Source organism: Bombina bombina, chromosome 3, assembly GCF_027579735.1.
Source record: "Bombina bombina isolate aBomBom1 chromosome 3, aBomBom1.pri, whole genome shotgun sequence".
Taxonomy (NCBI): Eukaryota; Metazoa; Chordata; class Amphibia; order Anura; family Bombinatoridae; genus Bombina; species Bombina bombina.
The window spans coordinates 646,548,412-646,572,484 of NC_069501.1; the positions used below are offsets into that span (position 1 = coordinate 646,548,412).

At 40.3% G+C, this 24,073-nt stretch overlaps 1 protein-coding gene across 3 annotated transcripts in view; it reads right to left on the reverse strand.

The window, feature by feature from the left end:
- LOC128653833 (multidrug and toxin extrusion protein 1-like) overlaps positions 1-24,073 on the reverse strand; it is a 363,968-nt gene that overhangs the window by 50,115 nt on the left and 289,780 nt on the right. For all 3 annotated transcript variants that reach the window (XM_053707365.1, XM_053707364.1, XM_053707368.1), the window contains 2 exons: positions 14,842-14,911; positions 12,293-12,425 (listed from right to left, as the gene is read on the reverse strand). In XM_053707365.1, coding sequence (XP_053563340.1) covers positions 12,293-12,425; positions 14,842-14,911 — 203 coding nt within the window. The remainder of the gene's footprint in view (positions 1-12,292; positions 12,426-14,841; positions 14,912-24,073) is intronic.

Genomic DNA, 24,073 nt, shown 5'->3' on the forward strand with positions numbered 1-24,073 from the left:
AAGCATATCAGTCTGATCCTGACTTCACAGTACAGTCCAGCCCCGAAATACCAGGCAATCCCTCTCTGAATGAGAGAAACAGCAAAACCCAAGACGTACGTTTCGGCCTATTGTGGGCCTCGTCAGTGAGGTGCAGCCATATCCCTCTAGGCACACTGAGCAACGGGTCCACGTCTGGATTCCCGCATCACACTTAGGGAGACTTCCCAAAATGTCATAATTTGCATAAATAAAAAGAGAAAAGCGCTCAACCTGGGAACGAACAAAAGCATAATAGCTTGCTCTATGGCTAGTTACCACCCAAGAAGCAGCCTCTTTTTGCTCAACATGTGCCTTTCACAGAGAAGAACTTTCCTGAAGCATATCAGTCTGATCCTGACTTCACAGTACAGTCCAGCCCCGAAATACCAGGCAATCCCTCTCTGAATGAGAGAAACAGCAAAACCCCAGACGTACGTTTCGGCCTATTGTGGGCCTCGTCAGTGAGGTGCAGCCATATCCCTCTAGGCACACTGAGCAACGGGTCCACGTCTGGATTACCGCATCACACTTAGGGAGACTTCCCAAAATGTCATAATTTGCATAAATAAAAAGAGAGAAGCGCTCAACCTGGGAACAAACAAAAGCATAATAGCTTGCTCTATGGCTAGTTACCACCCAAGAAGCAGCCTCTTTTTGCTCAACATGTGCCTTTCACAGAGAAGAACTTTCCTGAAGCATATCAGTCTGATCCTAACTTCACAGTACAGTCCAGCCCCGAAATACCAGGCAATCCCTCTCTGAATGAGAGAAACAGCAAAACCCCAGACGTACGTTTCGGCCTATTGTGGGCCTCGTCAGTGAGGTGCAGCCATATCCCTCTAGGCACACTGAGCAACGGGTCCACGTCTGGATTCCCGCATCACACTTAGGGAGACTTCCCAAAATGTCATAATTTGCATAAATAAAAAGAGAGAAGCGCTCAACCTGGGAACGAACAAAAGCATAATAGCTTGCTCTATGGCTAGTTACCACCCAAGAAGCAGCCTCTTTTTGCTCAACATGTGCCTTTCACAGAGAAGAACTTTCCTGAAGCATATCAGTCTGATCCTGACTTCACAGTACAGTCCAGCCCCGAAATACCAGGCAATCCCTCTCTGAATGAGAGAAACAGCAAAACCCCAGACGTACGTTTCAGCCTATTGTGGGCCTCGTCAGTGAGGTGCAGCCATATCCCTCTAGGCACACTGAGCAACGGGTCCACGTCTGGATTCCCGCATCACACTTAGGGAGACTTCCCAAAATGTCATAATTTGCATAAATAAAAAGAGAGAAGCGCTCAACCTGGGAACGAACAAAAGCATAATAGCTTGCTCTATGGCTAGTTACCACCCAAGAAGCAGCCTCTTTTTGCTCAACATGTGCCTTTCACAGAGAAGAACTTTCCTGAAGCATATCAGTCTGATCCTGACTTAACAGTACAGTCCAGCCCCGAAATACCAGGCAATCCCTCTCTGAATGAGAGAAACAGCAAAACCCCAGACGTACGTTTCGGCCTATTGTGGGCCTCGTCAGTGAGGTGCAGCCATATCCCTCTAGGCACACTGAGCAACGGGTCCACGTCTGGATTCCCGCATCACACTTAGGGAGACTTCCCAAAATGTCATAATTTGCATAAATAAAAAGAGAGAAGCGCTCAACCTGGGAACGAACAAAAGCATAATAGCTTGCTCTATGGCTAGTTACCACCCAAGAAGCAGCCTCTTTTTGCTCAACATGTGCGTTTCACAGAGAAGAACTTTCCTGAAGCATATCAGTCTGATCCTGACTTCACAGTACAGTCCAGCCCCGAAATACCAGGCAATCCCTCTCTGAATGAGAGAAACAGCAAAACCCCAGACGTACGTTTCGGCCTATTGTGGGCCTCGTCAGTGAGGTGCAGCCATCTCCCTCTAGGCACACTGAGCAACGGGTCCACGTCTGGATTCCCGCATCACACTTAGGGAGACTTCCCAAAATGTCATAATTTGCATAAATAAAAAGAGAGAAGCGCTCAACCTGGGAACGAACAAAAGCATAATAGCTTGCTCTATGGCTAGTTACCACCCAAGAAGCAGCCTCTTTTTGCTCAACATGTGCCTTTCACAGAGAAGAACTTTCCTGAAGCATATCAGTCTGATCCTGACTTCACAGTACAGTCCAGCCCCGAAATACCAGGCAATCCCTCTCTGAATGAGAGAAACAGCAAAACCCCAGACGTACGTTTCGGCCTATTGTGGGCCTCGTCAGTGAGGTGCAGCCATATCCCTCTAGGCACACTGAGCAACGGGTCCACGTCTGGATTCTTGCATCACACTTAGGGAGACTTCCCAAAATGTCATAATTTGCATAAATAAAAAGAGAGAAGCGCTCAACCTGGGAGCGAACAAAAGCATAATAGCTTGCTCTATGGCTAGTTACCACCCAAGAAGCAGCCTCTTTTTGCTCAACATGTGCCTTTCACAGAGAAGAACTTTCCTGAAGCATATCAGTCTGATCCTGACTTCACAGTACAGTCCAGCCCCGAAATACCAGGCAATCCCTCTCTGAATGAGAGAAACAGCAAAACCCCAGACGTACGTTTCGGCCTATTGTGGGCCTCGTCAGTGAGGTGCAGCCATATCCCTCTAGGCACACTGAGCAACGGGTCCACGTCTGGATTCCCGCATCACACTTAGGGAGACTTCCCAAAATGTCATAATTTGCATAAATAAAAAGAGAGAAGCGCTCAACCTGGGAACGAACAAAAGCATAATAGCTTGCTCTATGGCTAGTTACCACCCAAGAAGCAGCCTCTTTTTGCTCAACATGTGCGTTTCACAGAGAAGAACTTTCCTGAAGCATATCAGTCTGATCCTGACTTCACAGTACAGTCCAGCCCCGAAATACCAGGCAATCCCTCTCTGAATGAGAGAAACAGCAAAACCCCAGACGTACGTTTCGGCCTATTGTGGGCCTCGTCAGTGAGGTGCAGCCATATCCCTCTAGGCACACTGAGCAACGGGTCATAGGAGGCCGAAGCGATCGTCTGGGGTTGTCATGTTCCTTGTTCAGAGGAGAATTGCCTGGTATTATGATAGCAACTTAGAGGTGATATGATAGCAACTTTCAAGTACATTAAAGGGTTTAGTAAAACTGAGGCTGTGGGTATTTTACATAAAATGGAAAATTCAAGAACAAGGGGTCATGAGCTCAAGCTAAAGGGTAGTAGATTCAGGAGTAATTTGAGGAAGCACTTCTTTACAGAAAGAGTGATTGATTTATGGAATAAACTTCCTCAAGAGGTAGTAGCAACAAACACTGTGGGGGACTTTAAAAATGCATGGGACAAGCATAGGGCTATCCTACGAACTAGATAAGTTTATACTGTTAGGTAAGGTCGGGCAGACTTGCTGGGCCTATGGCTCTTATCTGCCGTCAATATCTATGTTTCTATGTTTCTATGTATTTCGGGGCTGGACTGACCTTACTTGGCGGGATCAGACTGATATACTTCAGGAAAGTTTTCTTCTGTGAAAAGCACACTGGTCTAAAAGAGGCTGCTTCCGGGTGGTAAATCGCCATAGAACAAGCCACTGAGCTGTTGTTCGTTCCTGGTAGAGCGCTTCTCTCTTTGTATGCAAATTATTATGACCCTGGGGAAGTCTCCCTATGGGTGATGGGGGAAACCAGACGTAGACTCCTTGCCCAGTGTGCTTAGAGGAATGTGGCTGCACCTCACTGACGAGGCCCATAGGAGGCCGAAAAAGATCGTCTGGGGTTGTCATGTTCCTTGTTCAGAGGAGAATTGCCTGGTGTTTCGGGGCTGGACTGACCTTACTTGGCGGGATCAGACTGATATACTTCAGGAAAGTTTTCTTCTGTGAAAAGCACACTGGTCTAAAAGAGGCTGCTTCTGGGTGGTAAATCGCCATAGAACAAGCCACTGAGCTGTTGTTCGTTCCTGGTAGAGCGCTTCTCTCTTTGTATGCAAATTATTATGACCCTGGGGAAGTCTCCCTATGGGTGATGGGGGAAACCAGACGTGGACTCCTTGCCCAGTGTGCTTCGAGGAATGTGGCTGCACCTCACTGACGAGGCCCATAGGAGGCCGAAACGATCGTCTGGGGTTGTCATGTTCCTTGTTCAGAGGAGAATTGCCTGGTATTTCGGGGCTGGACTGACCTTACTTGGCGGGATCAGACTGATATACTTCAGGAAAGTTTACTTCTGTGAAAAGCACACTGGTCTAAAAGAGGCTGCTTCCGGGTGGTAAATCGCCATAGAACAAGCCACTGAGCTGTTGTTCGTTCCTGGTAGAGCGCTTCTCTCTTTGTATGCAAATTATTATGACCCTGGGGAAGTCTCCCTATGGGTGATGGGGGAAACCAGACGTGGACTCCTTGCCCAGTGTGCTTAGAGGAATGTGGCTGCACCTCACTGACGAGGCCCATAGGAGGCCGAAACGATCGTCTGGGGTTGTCATGTTCCTTGTTCAGAAGAGAATTGCCTGGTATTTCGGGGCTGGACAGACCTTACTTGGCGGGATCAGACTGATATACTTCAGGAAAGTTTTCTTCTGTGAAAAGCACACTGGTCTAAAAGAGGCTGCTTCCGGGTGGTAAATCGCCATAGAACAAGCCACTGAGCTGTTGTTCGTTCCTGGTAGAGCGCTTCTCTCTTTGTATGCAAATTATTATGACCCTGGGGAAGTCTCCCTATGGGTTATGGGGAAAACCAGACGTGGACTCCTTGCCCAGTGTGCTTAGAGGAATGTGGCTGCACCTCACTGACGAGGCCCATAGGAGGCCGAAACGATCATCTGGGGTTGTCATGTTCCTTGTTCAGAGGAGAATTGCCTGGTATTTCAGGGCTGGACTGACGTTACTTGGCGGGATCAGACTGATATACTTCAGGAAAGTTTTCTTCTGTGAAAAGCACACTGGTCTAAAAGAGGCTGCTTCCGGGTGGTAAATCGCCATAGAACAAGCCACTGAGCTGTTGTTCGTTCCTGGTAGAGCGCTTCTCTCTTTGTATGCAAATTATTATGACCCTGGGGAAGTCTCCCTATGGGTGATGGGGGAAACCAGACGTGGACTCCTTGCCCAGTGTGCTTAGAGGAATGTGGCTGCACCTCACTGACGAGGCCCATAGGAGGCCGAAACGATCGTCTGGGGTTGTCATGTTCCTTGTTCAGAGGAGAATTGCCTGGTGTTTCGGGGCTGGACTGACCTTACTTGGCGGGATCAGACTGATATACTTCAGGAAAGTTTTCTTCTGTGAAAAGCACACTGGTCTAAAAGAGGCTGCTTCCGGGTGGTAAATCGCCATAGAACAAGCCACTGAGCTGTTGTTCGTTCCTGGTAGAGCGCTTCTCTCTTTGTATGCAAATTATTATGACCCTGGGGAAGTCTCCCTATGGGTGATGGGGGAAACCAGACGTGGACTCCTTGCCCAGTGTGCTTAGAGGAATGTGGCTGCACCTCACTGACGAGGCCCATAGGAGGCCGAAACGATCGTCTGGGGTTGTCATGTTCCTTGTTCAGAGGAGAATAGCCTGGTATTTCGGGACTGGACTGACCTTACTTGGCGGGATCAGACTGATATACTTCAGGAAAATTTTCTTCTGTGAAAAGCACACTGGTCTAAAAGAGGCTGCTTCCGGGTGGTAAATCGCCATAGAACAAGCCACTGAGCTGTTGTTCGTTCCTGGTAGAGCGCTTCTCTCTTTGTATGCAAATTATTATGACCCTGGGGAAGTCTCCCTATGGGTGATGGGGGAAACCAGACGTGGACTCCTTGCCCAGTGTGCTTAGAGGAATGTGGCTGCACCTCACTGACGAGGCCCATAGGAGGCCGAAACGATCGTCTGGGGTTGTCATGTTCCTTGTTCAGAGGAGAATTGCCTGGTATTTCGGGGCTGGACAGACCTTACTTGGCGGGATCAGACTGATATACTTCAGGAAAGTTTTCTTCTGTGAAAAGCACACTGGTCTAAAAGAGGCTGCTTCCGGGTGGTAAATCGCCATAGAACAAGCCACTGAGCTGTTGTTCGTTCCTGGTAGAGCGCTTCTCTCTTTGTATGCAAATTATTATGACCCTGGGGAAGTCTCCCTATGGGTGATGGGGGAAACCAGACGTGGACTCCTTGCCCAGTGTGCTTAGAGGAATGTGGCTGCACCTCACTGACGAGGCCCATAGGAGGCCGAAACGATCATCTGGGGTTGTCATGTTCCTTGTTCAGAGGAGAATTGCCTGGTATTTTGGGGCTGGACTGACCTTACTTGGCGGGATCAGACTGATATACTTCAGGAAAGTTTTCTTCTGTGAAAAGCACACTGGTCTAAAAGAGGCTGCTTCCGGGTGGTAAATCGCCATAGAACAAGCCACTGAGCTGTTGTTCGTTCCTGGTAGAGCGCTTCTCTCTTTGTATACCACTTCATTTGTAATCTGGCCACAAATTGGCTATAATAGGTGCGTGTCTTTCCGTTCTCAAGATTCTAGTTGCACACATGAGCTATTGGTGCAGACAATAAAATTATACTTTATTTAGTTTGTATATTTTTTTACAAATAATGCTACTTATGTTGTGCTTGCTTATTATACAAAGTATAAAGAGTATATACACTAAGGGGCCGATTTATCAAGCTCCGTATGGAGCTTGATGCCCCTTGTTTTCTGGCTGGAAACAGAAGTTATGAAGCTGCGGACAGAAATTGGCATTTCCAGGGGGCGGCATTGCACCAGCAATTCACACGAACTGCTGGTGCAACATTAAATGCTGACAGCGTATGCTGTCAGCATTTAACGATCTGTGGCGGACATGATACGATACATTGTATGCAAGCTCGTTTAGAGTTGGAAACATCACCTCATTGAGTAAAGAGCACAGAAAGTGTGAGTTTAGCAGCACCCTTTTTGTTACTAAGTGATCACTGGAAGTCCACTTTATTTCTAGTGATGGCAAATCCTAGCGTTTTTTAAACACTCAAATTTACTTTCACTTTAACTGTGCTCGGAATGTTGCTTACTTCTTATAGCACAAGTTATGTCTTAAAGTAATTGTAAAGTTTAATGAATAAGTGCCCTGTAACTAAAAATAATCTTAAAAACAGGGGCACTTTCATTCATTAAACTTTACAATGCCGCTTATTTTTAAACTACTTACCTTTGCGTTATCGGAAACATAACGCTGATTCTCCACCTTCAGCTCCTGTTTTCTTTAGCAGATCAATGATGAATCCGGCTTCCCAATGATTGGAGGAAGCTGGATCGTGATTGATATGCTAATGAAAGCAGAAGCGGCAAAGGTAAGTATTTTAAAAAATAAGCATCATTGTAAATATACAAACTAAATAAAGTATAATTTTACTTTTAGTTACTTTTAGTTACCAGGCACTTACTTTACAAACACTTTAATGTTTGCTTGCATATTAACATCTTTCCTATTGTATTTATCTTAGTTGCAAGTATGTTATTATCTGCATCTTGATCTATCTATAACAATGTTCTTGATGGTTTTGAGCTAATAATAACCCATAGGACATATTCAATATTTTCATGCCCATATGGTGACTAAATATTCCATATGAGAATCAGCATAGATAACTTATATTTTATGTGCATAAATATTTCCCTTCAATGTTGTTGTGGTCCATTGTCGGTTGGATGTTGCTAGTTGTCATTAAGGGCATATATGGTCTTTTTTGAAGAAGTTCATGATATTGTTGCTGCTATATTTTAATTTGTTTGTATCTTGTGTATTTTTTATATGTGAAATCTATTTATTGTGCACTATTATTTGCTTGGCATTTAAAAAAAATTCCAATAAATTTATTTGTTTAAAGGGACAGTATACACCAGAATTTTTGTTGTTTAAAAAGGTAGATAATCCCTCTATTACCCATTCCCCAATTTTGCATAACCAACACAGTTATATTAATATACTTTTTACCTCTGTGATTACCTTGTATCTATGCCTCTGCAAACTGCCCCTTTAGTTCAGTTCTTTTGACAGACATGCATTTTTAGCCAATCAGTGCTTGCTCTTAGGAGCTTCACGTGCCGGAGCTCAATGTTATCTATATGAAACACATGAACTAACGCCCTCTAGTGGTGAAAAACTGTCAAAATGCTTTCCGATTAGAGGCAGTCTTCAAGGTCTAAGAAATTAGCGGATGAACCTCCTAGATTTAGCTTTCAACTATGAATACCAAGAGAACAAAGCAAAATTGGTAATAAAAGTAAATTGGAAAGTTGTTTAAAATTGCATGCCCTATTTAAAACATGAAATATATATATATTTTTTTTTAATAATTTTTATTGAGGTTTAGTTAAAGGCATACATAAAACATCATAACAAGTTCTTATGTCACATGAAATAAGGCTTCAATGTTACAGGAGTAATAAAAAGAGACATAAAAAAGACGTATAGCCAACAAGTTACATAGCTTGTAAATATTATACAGATAGGGTGTTGATCCTTCAGGAACCCTCTATATGACATAATAAATAACTTATGAGCCAACAAAAGCAACAGGTAGTAATGAAGCGAGAGAGGGAAATCGTAACTAAGGAGACCACTTTTGGATCTCATTAATAAACCTCAATTTTTTTTAGTTTTTAGAATAGTTAGGAATTGGTATTGGGAGCAATAATAAGAGTAAATATATAAACTTGCTGTGTAAATAAAGTGGTAAAGTATGTAGGTATAAATAGTTAGAGTATGGCATGGACAAGATAAGCCATATAGATAGCCCCCCAACATTGGGAGGTATATTATAAGGAGAGTGGAGTGGAGCGGAGTGGGGGGGGAGGTGGTAGGTTAGCTAAGAGAAACCACTTTTATAATTGTTCTGAAGCTAGGAGACAAGATAAATACTATGGGTAGCGTATATGCCAAATATGGAGGTACATTATAATATAGTGGTGGAGGAGGTGGTTATTGAAGCTCAGTAGATAGCTTATAGGCTAATTATATATTGAGTAGATACAATGTTTGATGCGTGTATAACTAGAACTAAATATAAGGATGAGAAATTGCACAGTTTAATGTTATTGCAGGTCCAGCCTGCGATGGAAAACAGGGCAACCTGGGATAGTGGAAATTCGCCTATGTGGTAGACTTTAGGAAGCCATGTAATTGCAGTACTCCCATATACACCCGCAAATAAAGTTAATATTGAAATCTCAAACATCTGTCCACTTTATGCACCAGTTGTAGATAGAATACCGAAAACAAGTGCACAGTTTTAGTATAAGGTAGAGGATAAAAACAGAGCTTATGTGCAACAATTTACATTATGGTGCAACACTATGCTATGAAGCTATATTTTTGTAACAAGTAGGTGTTGCGCTGCCCTGGCCGCTGGCAGCAAGTTGGGAAGTAGGCAAGTTCGCTTAAAACTTCATGTATGTACTTAAAGTATGAGAATGTTGAGATTCTAATTACCAAAGTAGGTGATAATCTAGTCTTATAAAGAAAATGAACACAGGAGTGAATAGGGATGATCTTACATTAATTGCTAACAATATCCTCAAGAGCTTAAAGAAGCTGTGAACATCTTGGTCATAAGGCTGAACTATGCGGGAGAAGTATTGGACCCTGAGGTAGGAAAATCTTCTCATCCTTATCTGTCACCAATGTTTATAAAAATTATTTGCATACCCTAAGAGGACTTAGCAGATAGATATTGTATCGCATAAGATAGCCATACACTGCAGCAGTGACTCAAACATATACACAAACTGTGAAGTAGTACATTTATGCCTGGATATGCTAACTACAAAACTCTCTAACCATGTGGGAATTCTGGGTTCATAACATTGCTTGAGGTAAATAAATACTGTTTGTGTGCCACAAGATAACTTAGCTGATAGCTTCTGGGTTCACAACATTGCTTTGGGTAAATAAATACTGTTTGTGTGCCACAAGATAATTTAGCTGATAGATATTATAACAAGTTATAGCAAAACAGTAAAATGCAGTAGTAAAAAGGAAGAGATTGTATCTGTATCAGGGTTAAACTCCCCAATGTTCACTAAATGACATATCTAACAGCTACGTGAGTTTTATGTAGGTTACTACAATAATACCAAGTGACTTAGATACAGAAATAAGGTGATATATGGTTAGGAGAGTACATCGATTATATGGGTAACTAACCATTATTAAATATGGAGGAGATGGTATAAACAATAAACAATAGAACAAAGTCATTTAGTAAAGAGTGTTGGACACATTAAACACCACATTGTTAGTGAGTTTCAGAGATTTCTAATTACGTTCATGAATATAATCACTAGGCTAAGTGTAAGAACCCAGTGTCTGCTGTGTCCACAGAAAGCATGGTGGGCTCAATAATTGTCAGGACAGTTCAGATAACGGTGCTTGCTGATTCAGTCAGAAGAGTGACAAATAACGTGCAGAACATGCAACCTCAAGAAGTAGTAATATAACATTATGTGAACAACCGGGACATGTAAAACTGTGCAACAGGAGGCTATAGGTTTGCCACTAAACTAGGAGCGTGTAAACATAGGCAGTTCTATAATTGTTAAAACAGGCGTTCTGCTCAATAAATGATTAAACGTGTGTAGATCCGCGGTAGCTTGATGGCTGTTCACCCTCATAGTTGTATTCACTAGTCAGGCGAGCCTCCAGCAACCTCACATCTCAGTGTCTCTATCCCACACCGGATGACCAGAATAGGGAAAGTCTATTGCGCAGTTCATGGGCTATTTCCAAGGTGCTTTTCAAATACAGTCTACTCACGCTGGTAAGGGGAGACATGCTCATCGCTTTATGGTGTGCAGGACTGTCAGCCAGCTCTTCTGCTGGAAGCGTAGCATACAGCGCCAATCTCTGAGTCGGAAACCACATGGCCGTCTGTACGGTTTGGGGTAAAGCTGCTACTGCTACTTGGTGGAAATTAGTAGTGGCGGGCAGATAGTTTTCCGCTGTTATAGGAGTATCTGTTTCTCGAGTTGTCTGGGCTGCAGGTATGAAACCAGGACTAGGCTCAGCAGACCATAACCCCCAAGCACCTCCACCAACACATTCTGCAGGGGAAGCCGTAGTAAAGGTTGTCTGTGTGGCAGCTAGCGTGACAGTAGAACTAAACACTGCGTGCAGCTCATCTTCTATAGCGCCATGATGATCCTGAAGTAGCCTCCGAAGCTCATTAAAGAAATCAATAGTCCCTTCCATGTTAGCGCCACTCAGTGTAGATGTCACCTAGCTAGAGAGGATCCCCAGTCCAACAGGTGCACCTCAGCTAGATTAGGTTATTAAGCTGCTGCAAGAGGATTGTGGTGTCTTTTTAGCCCTGTACAGCAATAAAGAGTTTAAAGTTGTTTTAACTGCGTCAAATGAGCAAGATGGCCACCGGCACTTCTCTTACGCTGCTCCGTCTCTACATGTCTCAAACTCCTGAAAGGCTTGTAGCATCTCCCGGTCTCAAGAGCTAAATGCACAGGGCAAGATCAACAGGTAGATTCAGGAGTTACAAGCTGTCTTTTATGGGAGGTGAGCGGTATTAAATGAAAATTTGGTCGGAGCTCCCAAGATGTGCGACCGCTCACCTACCCAGCTGGCTCCGCCCCCCGAAATATTTGTTTTTACTTTACTGTCCCTTTAACTTTTCTAAAAGAGTGCTTGATTCCCTTTATTTTGAGAGTAGTATTTTATTCTCTCTGTATTTATTATAAATAAATATTTTTTTTCTCTATAAAAACATGTTCTATTTAGACTTTTATTAGCACATTAGTTTGAATTGGTTACATTGATGAATAGTTTAATTAAAGATTTAAAGATTAATTGAAGATTCTTATTTTTGTATGTTTTTTTACTTTTCATTACTATTTTCATGGTATTTAAAACTAAATTGACAGTAACTAAATTTCCTGAGTAATTTTGTTTCAATATTTTTGAAAATATTTCAAACAATTTTTTGACATTTGTGAATAGTGGTCTTTTATAAACTTTAGTCATAACTATAACCCAAACCACTGAATGGATTTAATTACATTTTTCATACTAGACAGCATGGAACTTCCATATTTTTTGGTTGTATTGATAGGTTTCTTTTATTCTAATATAACATTGGGACAGGTTATATAATTATTATTTAAGAAGCCACTAAAATTCTGCAATACATTTTTGGGTGTCACTTTAACTGGAAATTATTTTGAATTCAACTATATCTCACATTAGACTTCATTTTCATAGTCTGTCAAAACTTGAATATAAGTTCACACACCAAAAAAACAACATTATTTTTGTAAAGAGACTCACCTCTTGTGCCAATCTTCACAACAAACATCAAAGGGATAGAAATAGAAAAGTTGATCAAGAGAAACCCAAGAGCATATACTATAGCTCCAACTGTTTGTTTACCAGTTCCTCTGATAATTCCCCCAAAAAGAGCCTGTGGATAGATAATTAAAATTACAAAAAAATAAACAGAAATGTTTCCTGTTGTTTATCAAAAATTTTAGTTAGATCTAAAAATAGAAGTTACATAATTAAGTTAAAGTAAAATCATATTAAGAAAATATTTGTTTTTATTTTTTTTAACTAAAGAATTGTATTTTCCAATATTTTTTATTAATATTGTGATGAAGATCTTGTAAAATAAAAATTTACAAAAACCTAAGCCTAGATGTCAGGTAATGGTAAATGTTATTTCCTTGTAGTAACAAACAAATTAAGGGACAGATTATGAGTGGAGCTCAAACATTTGCGCATGAGCAATATAGGATATTTGCGTTTTTTAGCGTACACGTTCAATTGCGCCGGTATTGCAAGTTGAAAATAAATGAGATTACTTGAGAGCCATACAAGTTAACGTTCATTGGGTTATATGTGTTTATTTACAGACATATACAAGTGGCCCTCGGTTTACGATGGTTAAATTTGCGCCATTTCAGAATAACAACCTTTTTTTTCAGTCATGTGACTGTTATTGAAAAGCATTGAGAAGCAGTGCATTGATTAAAATAGCCAGTAGTTGGAGCAGTCCGCTTGTGTTGCAGCAAAGATATGCGAACCAAGCACAAAAGCAGGTTGAAATGAATCAGTGTAGCTAGACCTGAGCTATCAAGCAGCTTTCAAAGGAACAAGATCTTCCTGTCTATTAATCAGTCCAGATTGGAATGCATAGAAAGAACTGTTTGCAAAAAAAATGCAAGTAAAGTCTGTGTTGTGTGATTTTTTTATTAGGTTTATAATGCTGTTTTAGCAAATGTTTTTGTTCATTTAACTTAGTTTAATTATATATTATGTGTTGTGTGATTATTTAATTAGGTTTATAATGCTGTTTAGCATTTAAAGTCTACATTTCAAAGCTTTAACAATAATATATTAGGTGTTACTTATGACAATTTCGAGAGGGGCCTGGAACCTAACTCCCTCACTTCCCATTGACTTACATTATAAACTGGGTTTAAATTTACAATGGTTTTGATTTACAACCATTCCTTCTGGAACCTAACCCCGGCATAAACTGAGGGCTACCTGTATACACATATAAACCCATAAATACATATGTATACATATATAGATTTTATAGGAACCCTTTGCAGTTAAGTAAATGAAAACATGTAAAATAATATTTATGCACTATTCATTTTTAATAAATTGTTATAGTGTGTATTTACTGTAAATATTTCACGTTCTAATGTTCTGCACAGCACATAGCATAATATGTTCTATGTATTAATAAATATATATTTCTATTTATATCTGTATATTTCTATATCTATATATAATTTTCATGCTGGGTTAGTGCATATGAGAATATGGGATCGGGTTTGTGTGTGTGTTGGGAGTTTTTTACTCCATTTACTTCTATGGGGCAATAGGTTACTGCACGCGCAATATTCTAAGTTCGGCTTTTTGCATGTGTCAGGTTAGTGAGAGAGCAATAACTTTTTTTTTTTTAAATCATAATACCGAAACACGTCCAAAAGTTTACTTCTAGCAAAAGTGCTCCACTCGTAATCTGGTCCTAAATTTTTATGTGCTGCTAATCATATATACTCACATTTGATTTGGAAATAACGCATTGATAACTCCTACATGGGTTTTTGTCAAATATGAAAAAGTGTGTAAGAAATCTAAATTTATATCTAAAAATTTAATTGTGTCTATCAAAAAGCTTGTTGCAATCAGCTTTATAAAGTTATAGAGATTTTAAGTTCAGTTTAAATTTCTCTTGTCAGCCTGATCTTTCTGTTGTAAACCTGAAATTAATTTATAATCATAGCAGAAAGATTAGCTGGTACTTACATTGGTTTGGACTGAGAGATACTGTGGTTATGAACACAGAAATATATATATAATGATTTTGCGAGCAAGCACAGCAGCAGGTTTTATTAAATCATTGGAGAGATATTGTTAAAATATTTTCACACAGGGTAATCTTACCATTTAATTTCTTTCATAACGCCAGAGAAAATTGATTTGTATTGATTTTAAAATTATACTTTGCAGCGTTTATTGGTCTACTGATCAGCCAGCCTGTTACAACTGCCTGACTGGCTACTGCTTTATAATTAATTCATTTTGCTTATAGGCAGCCTAAAAATCAACTTATAAACAGTTATTGGTTTTCATGTTAACCAATAGCTTGAGGACAGGGTTGTTCTAGATCATAATGTTAAGGATGCAATAAGTTGACCTCAAAGATAAATTTAAAGGGTACAGGGGATATTGGGGGCTATTTCACCTTTTCACATCTCTAGTGTGTTGATAAAGGTGCAAGTGTATGTCCTTGACATTTAGATCTCAGAAATGGAACATAGCTGAATATAATGTTAAAAAATTATTTGTTGTATACTTACACACATTGCATCAGCAACAAAGAATATTGCAATAATGGGTGTTGCTTTGATGACCAGAGATAGTATTTCTCTGGAAAAAAAAAAAAAGGTTTATGGGAATTTGTCTCACAAAAGCAATAAACCAATTTAGAATACAAAATGAGTTATTTACCAGAAAGAGTTAAATAGCGAAGGCTTCCTTTCTTTGAGCTTGAATGCATTAAAATGACCAGAATCACATTTCTATTACCGTGAGCAACTAACAGTTATTAATGCTAGGATGAGCCTTTACTTATGCTAACAATAACCACATAATTACTGTGATAAAGGCTTATATTATACTGTAAAATGTTGTCCCCTTTAATTTGCACCAATGATTGATTTACCTGCCAGAGTATATTCAATAGTTTACAAATGCCACGTTTACCTTTATTTTGTCATTTGAAACATTTGTTTTTGCCACTAATACTGAACATTTTAATATTATAATACTGGCTATAAAAAACTATCAGCTAGATTACGAGTTGTGCGTTAGGGTAAAAAAAAAGCAATGTTAAGAGGTCCTAACGCTGCTTTCTACGCCCGCTGCTATTACGAGTCTTGCAGGTTTAGGGGCACCGCACACTTCTTTGGCCTTACCGCGAAATGACTTACGTAAACTTCGTAAAGTCTTTTTTCTATGGGACTTCCATAGTGCTGATATTACGAGTCTGTCCTAGGAGGCCAAAAAGTACACCCTACCCTGTCAAGAGTCCTAACGCATTTAAAAGTCAGTAGTTATGACTCGTTTTACACTACAACGCTGTAACATAAAACTCATAACTAAAGTGCTAAAAAGTACACTAACACCCATAAACTACCTATTAACCCCTAAACTGAGGCCCTCCCGCATCGCAAATACTAAAATAAAAATTTAAACCCCTAATCTGCCGCTCCGGACACTGCCGCCACCTACATTACATGTATGAACCCCTAATCTGCTGCCCCCAACATCGCCGACACCTACATTATATTTATTAACCCCTAATCTGCCACCCTCAATGTCGCCGCCACCTACCTACACTTATTAACCCCTAATCTGCCGCCCCCAACGTCGCCGCCACTATAATAAACATATTAACCCCTAAACCTCCGCACTCCCACCTCGCAAACATTAGTTACATTTTTATTAACCCCTAATCTGCCATCCCTAACATCGCCGCCACCTACATTTATTAACCCCTAATCTGCCGCCCCCAACGTCACCGCCACTATATTAAAGTTATTAACCCCTAAGTCTAACCCTAAACCTAACACCCCCTAACTTAAATATAATTTAAATAAATCTAAATAAATATTCCTATCATTAACTAAATACTTACCTGTAAAATAAACCCTAAGCTAGCTACAATATAACTAATAGTAACATTGTAGCTAGTTTAGGATTTATTTTTATTTTACAGGCAAGTTTGTTTTTATTTTAACTAGGTAGAATTGTTATTAAAAAGTTATAAACTATTTAATAACTACCTAGCTAAAATAAATACAAATTTAACTGTAAAATAAAACCTAACCTAAGTTACACTAACACCTAACACTACACTATAATTAAATAAATTAACTAAATTAAATACAATTACCTAAATTAAATTAAATTAGCTAAAGTACAAAAAAACCCCCCACTTAATTACAGAAAATAATAAACAAATTAAATAAATTTAAACTTAACCTAATCTAATAGCCCTATTAAAATAAAAAAGCCCCCCCCAAAATAAAAAAAAACCCTAGCCTACAATAAACTACCAGTGGTCCTTAAAAGGGCCTTTTGCGGGGCATTGCCCCAAAGTAATCAGCTCTTTTACCTGTAAAAAAAAATACAAACAACCCCCCAACAGTAAAACCCACCACCCACACAACCAACCCCCCAAATATAATACTATCTAAAAAAACCTAAACTCCCTATTGCCCTGAAAAGGGCATATGGATGGGCATTGCCCTTAATAGGGCAGTTAGCTCTTTTGCCGTCCAAACCCTAATCTAAAAAAATAAAACCCACCCAATACACCCTTAAAAAAACCTAACCCCCTGAAGATCAACTTACCGGGAGACGTCTTCATCCAGGCCAGGCAAAGTGGTCCTCCAGACAGGCAGAAGTCTTCATTCAGACGGCATCTTCTATCTTCATCCATCCGGCGCAGAGCGGGTCCATCTTCAAGACATCCAAGGCGGAGCATCCTCTTCATCCGACGACTAAAACAGAATGAAGGTACCTTTAAGTGACGTCATCCAAGATGGCATCCCTTAGATTCCAATTGGCTGATAGAATGATGGGTGGGTTTTAATTTTTAGATTAGGGTTTGGGCGGCAAAAGAGCTAACTGCCCTTTTAAGGGCAATGCCCATCCAAATGCCCTTTTCAGGGCAATGGGGAGCTTAGGTTTTTTAGATAGGTTTTTATTTGGGGGGGTTGGCTGTATGGGTGGTGGGTTTTACTGTTGGGGGGTTGTTTGTATATTTTTTTACAGGTAAAAGAGCTGATTACTTTGGGGAAATGCCCCGCAAAAGGCCCTTTTAAGGACTATTGGTAGTTTAGTTTAGGCTAGGGTTTTTTTTTATTTTGGGGGGGCTTTTTTATTTTAATAGGGATATTAGATTATGTGTAATTAGTTTAAATTTCTGTAATTTGTTTATTATTTTCTGTAATATAGTGTTTTTTTTGTACTTTAGTTAATTTAATTAAATTTATTTAATTGTATTTAATGTAGGGAATTTATTTAATTGTAGTGTAGTGTTAGGCGTTAGTGTAACTTAGGTTAGGTTTTATTTTACAGTTAAATTTGTATTTATTTTAGCTAGGTAGTTATTAAATAGTTAATAGCTATTTAATAACTATTCTAGCTAGTTAAAATAAATACAAACTTGCCTGCAAAATAAAAATAAATCCTAAAATGGCTACAATGTAACTATTAGTTATAATGTAGCTAGCTTAGGGTTTATTTTACAGGTAAGTATTTAGTTTTAAATAGAAATATTTTAGTTAATGGTAGGAATATTTATTTAGATTTATTGTAATTATATTTAAGTTAGGGGGTGTTAGGTTTAGGGTTAGACTTAGGTTTAGGGGTTAATAACTTTAATATAGTGGCGGCGACATTGGGGGTGGCAGATTAGGGGTTAATAAATGTAGGTAGGTGGCAGCGATGTTAGGGCCAGCAGATAAGGGGTTACTAATATTTAACTAATGTTTGTGAGGCAGGAGTGCGGCGGTTTAGGGGTTAATATGTTTATTATAGTGGCGGCGACGTTGGGGGGGGGGGCAGATTAGGGGTTAATAAATATAATGTAGGTGTCGGCGATGTTGGGGGCAGCAGATTAGGGGTTCATAAGTATAATGTAGGTGGCTGCAGTGTCCGGAGCGGCAGATAAGGGGTTAAAAATATAATGCAGGTGTCTGCGATGTCGGGGGCGGCAGATTAGGGTTAATAAGTGTAAGATTAGGGGTTTTTAGACTCAGGGTTCATGTTAGGGTGTTAGGTGTAGACATAACTTTTATTTCCCCATAGGAATCAATGGGGCTGCGATAGGGAGCTTTACGCTGCTTTTTTGCAGGACTAAGACTTTTTTTCAGCCGGCTCTCTCCGTTGATTCCTGTGGGGAAATTGTGCATGAGCACGTATGACCAGCTCACTGCTGACTTAAGCAGTGCTGGTATTGGAGTGCGGTAATGAGCAAAATTTTGCTCAACGCTCACTTCTTGTCTTTTAACGACGGGTTTCTGAAAACTCGTAATACCACCGCTGCAGGTAAGTGAGCAGTGAGAGAAAGCTGCTCGTTAGCACCGCACAGCCTCTAACGCAAAACTTGTAATCTAGGTGTATGTGAACACAGAATGGACAGTGTCAAAGCATTGTTATTCTGTCTTTTTTACTTTGTGTATTTAAAGCTTGTATACATTCAGTATGATTTGGGTTTGTATGTGCCCTTTCATAAACCAAATCTCAAATGTCATATCCCTGGCTCTCTGAGCCATGGCTCTTATGGGCCCTGTTTGTATGTGGCCCTGGTTACATGTAGTAGCTGAGTTAACAAATGAAGTTACATCCACTCTGCTCTCATCCAGAATGCCCTGCTAACAACATGAAACATGAACACAGCCATTGTTCTTACTCTATCTCATATCATCTCTCTACAGTAGGGTTGCGACCTCAGTCATATTTTCCTGGACACTTTTGAGTTATACATGTGTAGGGTGTGCAGAAAGGAACATGAATAGTGCTGTTCAGTGTCACTATGTATGTGCTGTTCAGGGTTGAAATTCATGTTTCTACCTGCACACCCTGCAGCATGTATAACTCATGTGTCCAGGAAAACATGGTGGAGGTGGCAACCCTACGCAGGTATGCAATTTCACCTCTTTTCACCACTATCTAAGAATGAATTTCCTTGTCCTGTAAACAGTTTTATTTCTGGTAATGTTTGATTTTTATGACTATTTTGTAATCAGATGTATTCTGTTTAGCTGTGTAAGTATAGTCTGCATTTCCTAGCATTTGTCTCTTCCCCTACAATCTAATGTGTATGGTGTGTAACTCCCGTGTAGCCAGGTGAATTGCATTAATTAATTAGTAGTTAGCCTCCACTAATATAAACATCATTACCCTTGCCCTGTGAGGCTTGGCTCTCGTGGGCCCTGTTTCTATGTTTCCCTGGTTATATGTGGCAAGCAGAGTTAACAAATGGAGTTAGAAACTGGAGAGAGAAACTGCAATCTCCATATTATATCAACCCATTAACATGTAATCCTCATTAATTATACACCTGCAATATGTTTTCCATGTCTTTTCTGCTCTTTCTATCTGTCCTTCTCCTAAAACTCACTGCATCTCCTTATAACAATAATAACACCCACACCATCCATATCCCACCCCCCTTCTCTCATCCCCTCTGGCGTCCTCCCATGAACTACGTTTCCATAGATGCATTTCCCTATCTATTTCTCTTTCTCCAATCACACTCGCTCTTGCAAGTCTCATTATCACCTTCTCTCACTCACGCTCTTACTACTACTTGCTGCTGGTTACACCTCTCCCTAACCCCGTAACAATTACCAAACTTCCACACTCTCACTCAATCTCCCACAGTAAAAACTTTAGGCCACACAATTGTAACAATATCATCTCCATTAACCCACAGCATGTCCTTTCTTTTCTTGTGCTCTCTGGAATGCTCTCTCTGTCTGCAAAAAACTTACAACCATCACAACCTGTTTGTTTCTAGTGATTTCAACCTTTTAGCAATTACTGAAACCTGGCTACCTTCATCTGACACTGCTTCCATTGCTGCTCTCATACATGGTGGTCTCCACTTTAGACACACCTCTAGACCAAGGGAAATACATGGTTGTGGTGTTAATATTTTGCTCTCGCCCTCCTGCACCTATCAATACTTGCCTACACTCCCATCTCTCACCATCTCCTCCTTTGAAGTTCACTGCATTCCCCTGTTCTGCCCCCAATCTCTCAGAGTGTCAGTCATCTATCACCTTCTGGACCAACCTCCCAATTCCTTGACAACTTTACCACCTGGCTTCCTCACTTTCTCTCTCCAAATATACCCGCTCTAATACTTCAACATCCCCATTGATAAACCACCTGACCCTGCTGTCTCTAAACTTTTCACTAACATAATTTCCCTCACACAAAAAACACTCCCTTGATACTAATTCTCCTTCAAACCGCCCCATATCAATGCTTCCACTAACATCAAAACTCCTGGAAAAACTAGTTTACGACTGCCTAACCCACTTCCTGTCCTCCAATTCCTTGCTTGACCCCCTGAAATTCGACTTCCATCCCCAACACTCTACTAAAACTGTCCTTACCAAAGTTACTAAAGATCTTTCTGTTAAAAGTAACGATTATACTTATCTTACTTGATCTCTCAACTGCCTTTGACACAGTTGACCACCCTTTACTCATAGAGACTCTCATCACTCTTGGGGCTCAATGATTGAAAGCTCTCTGGGCTGGCGAGATTATTAAAGGGACATTATACACTCAATTTTTCTTTTCATAAATGCTTTGTAGATGATCTATTTATATAGCCCATAAAGTTTTTTTTTTTTTTAAAAATAATGTATAGTTTTGCTTATTTTTAAATAACATTGCTCTGATTTTCAGACTCCTAACCAAGCCCCAAAGTTTTATGAGAATACTGTCAGCTACCTTCTCCAGCTTGCTCCTGTTTGTGTAAAGGGTCTTTTCATATGCAAAAGAAGGGGGAGGGGATGAGTGTCTTATTTCCCACTTGCAGTGGGCTTTCCAGCTACCTTTTTAAGGCCTAGATTTAGAGTTTGGCGTTAGCCGTGAAAACCAGCGTTAAAGGCTCCTAACGCTGGTTTTAGGCTACCGCCGGTATTTGGAGTCACTCAAAATAGGGTCTAACGCTCACTTTTCAGCCGCGACATTTCCATACCGCAGATCCCCTTACGTCAATTGCGTATCCTATCTTTTCAATGGGATCTTCCTAACTCCGGTATTTAGAGTCGTTTCTGAAGTGAGCGTTAGAGCTCTAACGACAAAACTCCAGCCGCAGGAAAAAAGCAGGAGTTAAGAGCTTTCTGGGCTAACGCCGGTTCATAAAGCTCTTAACTACTGTACCCTAAAGTACACTAACACCCATAAACTACCTATGTACCCCTAAACTGAGGTCCCCCCACATCGCCGCAACTCGATTAGATTTTTTTAACCCCTAATCTGCCGACCGCCACCTACGTTATACTTATGTACCCCTAATCTGCTGCCCCTAACCCCGCCGAGCCCTGTATTATATTTATTAACCCCTAACCTGCCCCCCACAACGTCGCCGCCAGCTACTTACAATAATTAACCCCTAATCTGCCGACCGCAAAGCGCCGCCACCTACGTTATCCTTATGTACCCCTAATCTGCTGCCCCTAACACCGCCGACCCCTATATTATATTTATTAACCCCTAATCTGCCCCCCTCAACGTCGCCGACACCTGCCTACACTTATTAACCCCTAATCTGCCGAGCGGACCTGAGCGCTACTATAATAAAGTTATTAACCCCTAATCCGCCTCACTAACCCTATCATAAATAGTATTAACCCCTAATCTGCCCTCCCTAACATCGCCGACACCTAACTTCAATTATTAACCCCTAATCTGACGACCGGAGCTCATCGCTACTATAATAAATGGATTAACCCCTAAAGCTAAGTCTAACCCTAACACTAACACCCCCCTAACTTAAATATAATTTACATCTAACGAAATTAATTAACTCTTATTAAATAAATTATTCCTATTTAAAGCTAAATACTTACCTGTAAAATACATCCTAATATAGCTACAATATAAATTATAATTACATTGTAGCTATTTTAGGATTAATATTTATTTTACAGGCAACTTTGTAATTATTTTAACCAGGTACAATAGCTATTAAATAGTTAAGAACTATTTAATAGTTACCTATTTAAAATAATAACAAAATTACCTGTAAAATAAGTCCTAACCTAAGTTACAATTAAACCTAACACTACCCTATCAATAAATTAATTAAATAAAATACCTACAATTACCTACAATAAAACCTAACACTACACTATCAATAAATAAATTAAATACAATTTCTACAAATAACTACAATTACATAAACTAACTAAAGTACAAAAAATAAAAAAGAACTAAGTTACAAAAAATAAAAAAAATATTTACAAACATAAGAAAAATATTACAACAATTTTAAACTAATTACACCTACTCTAAGCCCCCTAATAAAATAACAAAGACCCCCAAAATAAAAAAATGCCCTACCCTATTCTAAATTAATAAATTTAAAAGCTCTTTTACCTTACCAGCCCTGAACAGGGCCCTTTGCGGGGCATGCCCCAAGAAAATCAGCTCTTTTGCCTGTAAAAAAAAACATACAATACCCCCCCCCCAACATTACAACCCACCACCCACATACCCCTAATCTAACCCAAACCCCCCTTAAATAAACCTAACACTAAGCCCCTGAAGATCTTCCTACCTTGTCTTCACCTCAACAGGTATCACCGATCGGTCCTGGCATCCGGTGCTGAAGAGGTCCAGAAGAGGCTCCAAAGTCTTCCTCCTATCCGGCAAGAAGAGGACATCCGGACCGGCAAACATCTTCATCCAAGCGGCATCTTCGATCTTCTTCCATCCGGTTCGGAGCGGGTCCATGTTGAAGCAGCCGACGCGGATCCATCCTCTTCTTCCGGCGTCTCCCGACGAATGACGGTTCCTTTAAGGGACGTCATCCAAGATGGTGTCCCTCGAATTCCGATTGGCTGATAGGATTCTATCAGCCAATCGGAATTAAGGTAGGAATATTCTGATTGGCTGATGGAATCAGCCAATCAGAATCAAGTTCAATCCGATTGGCTGATCCAATCAGCCAATCAGATTGAGCTTGCATTCTATTGGCTGTTCAGATCAGCCAATCAGAATATTCCTACCTTAATTCCGATTGGCTGATAGAATCCTATCAGCCAATCGGAAGTCGAGGGACGCCATCTTGGATGACGTCCCTTAAAGGAACCGTCATTCTGCAGTTGGACGTCGCCGGAAGAAGATGGGTCCGCGGTGGAGGTCTTCAGGATGGAGCCGGTCGTCATCGGATGAAGATAGAAGATGCCGCTTGGATCAAGATGGTTGCCGGTCCGGATGTCCTCTTCTTGCCGGATAGGAGGAAGACTTTGGAGCCTCTTCTGGACCTCTTCAGCACCGGATGCCAGGACGGATCGGTGATACCTGTTGAGGTGAAGACAAGGTAGGAAGATCTTCAGGGGCTTAGTGTTAGGTTTATTTAAGGGGGGTTTGGGTTAGATTAGGGGTATGTGGGTGGTGGGTTGTAATGTTGGGGGGGGGGTATTGTATGTTTTTTTTTACAGGCAAAAGAGCTGATTTTCTTGGGGCATGCCCCGCAAAGGGCCCTGTTCAGGGCTGGTAAGGTAAAAGAGCTTTTAAATTTATTAATTTAGAATAGGGTAGGGCATTTTTTTATTTTGGGGGTCTTTGTTATTTTATTAGGGGGCTTAGAGTAGGTGTAATTAGTTTAAAATTGTTGTAATATTTTTCTTATGTTTGTAAATATTTTTTTATTTTTTGTAACTTAGTTCTTTTTTATTTTTTGTACTTTAGTTAGTTTATGTAATTGTAGTTATTTGTAGAAATTGTATTTAATTTATTTATTGATAGTGTAGTGTTAGGTTTTATTGTAGG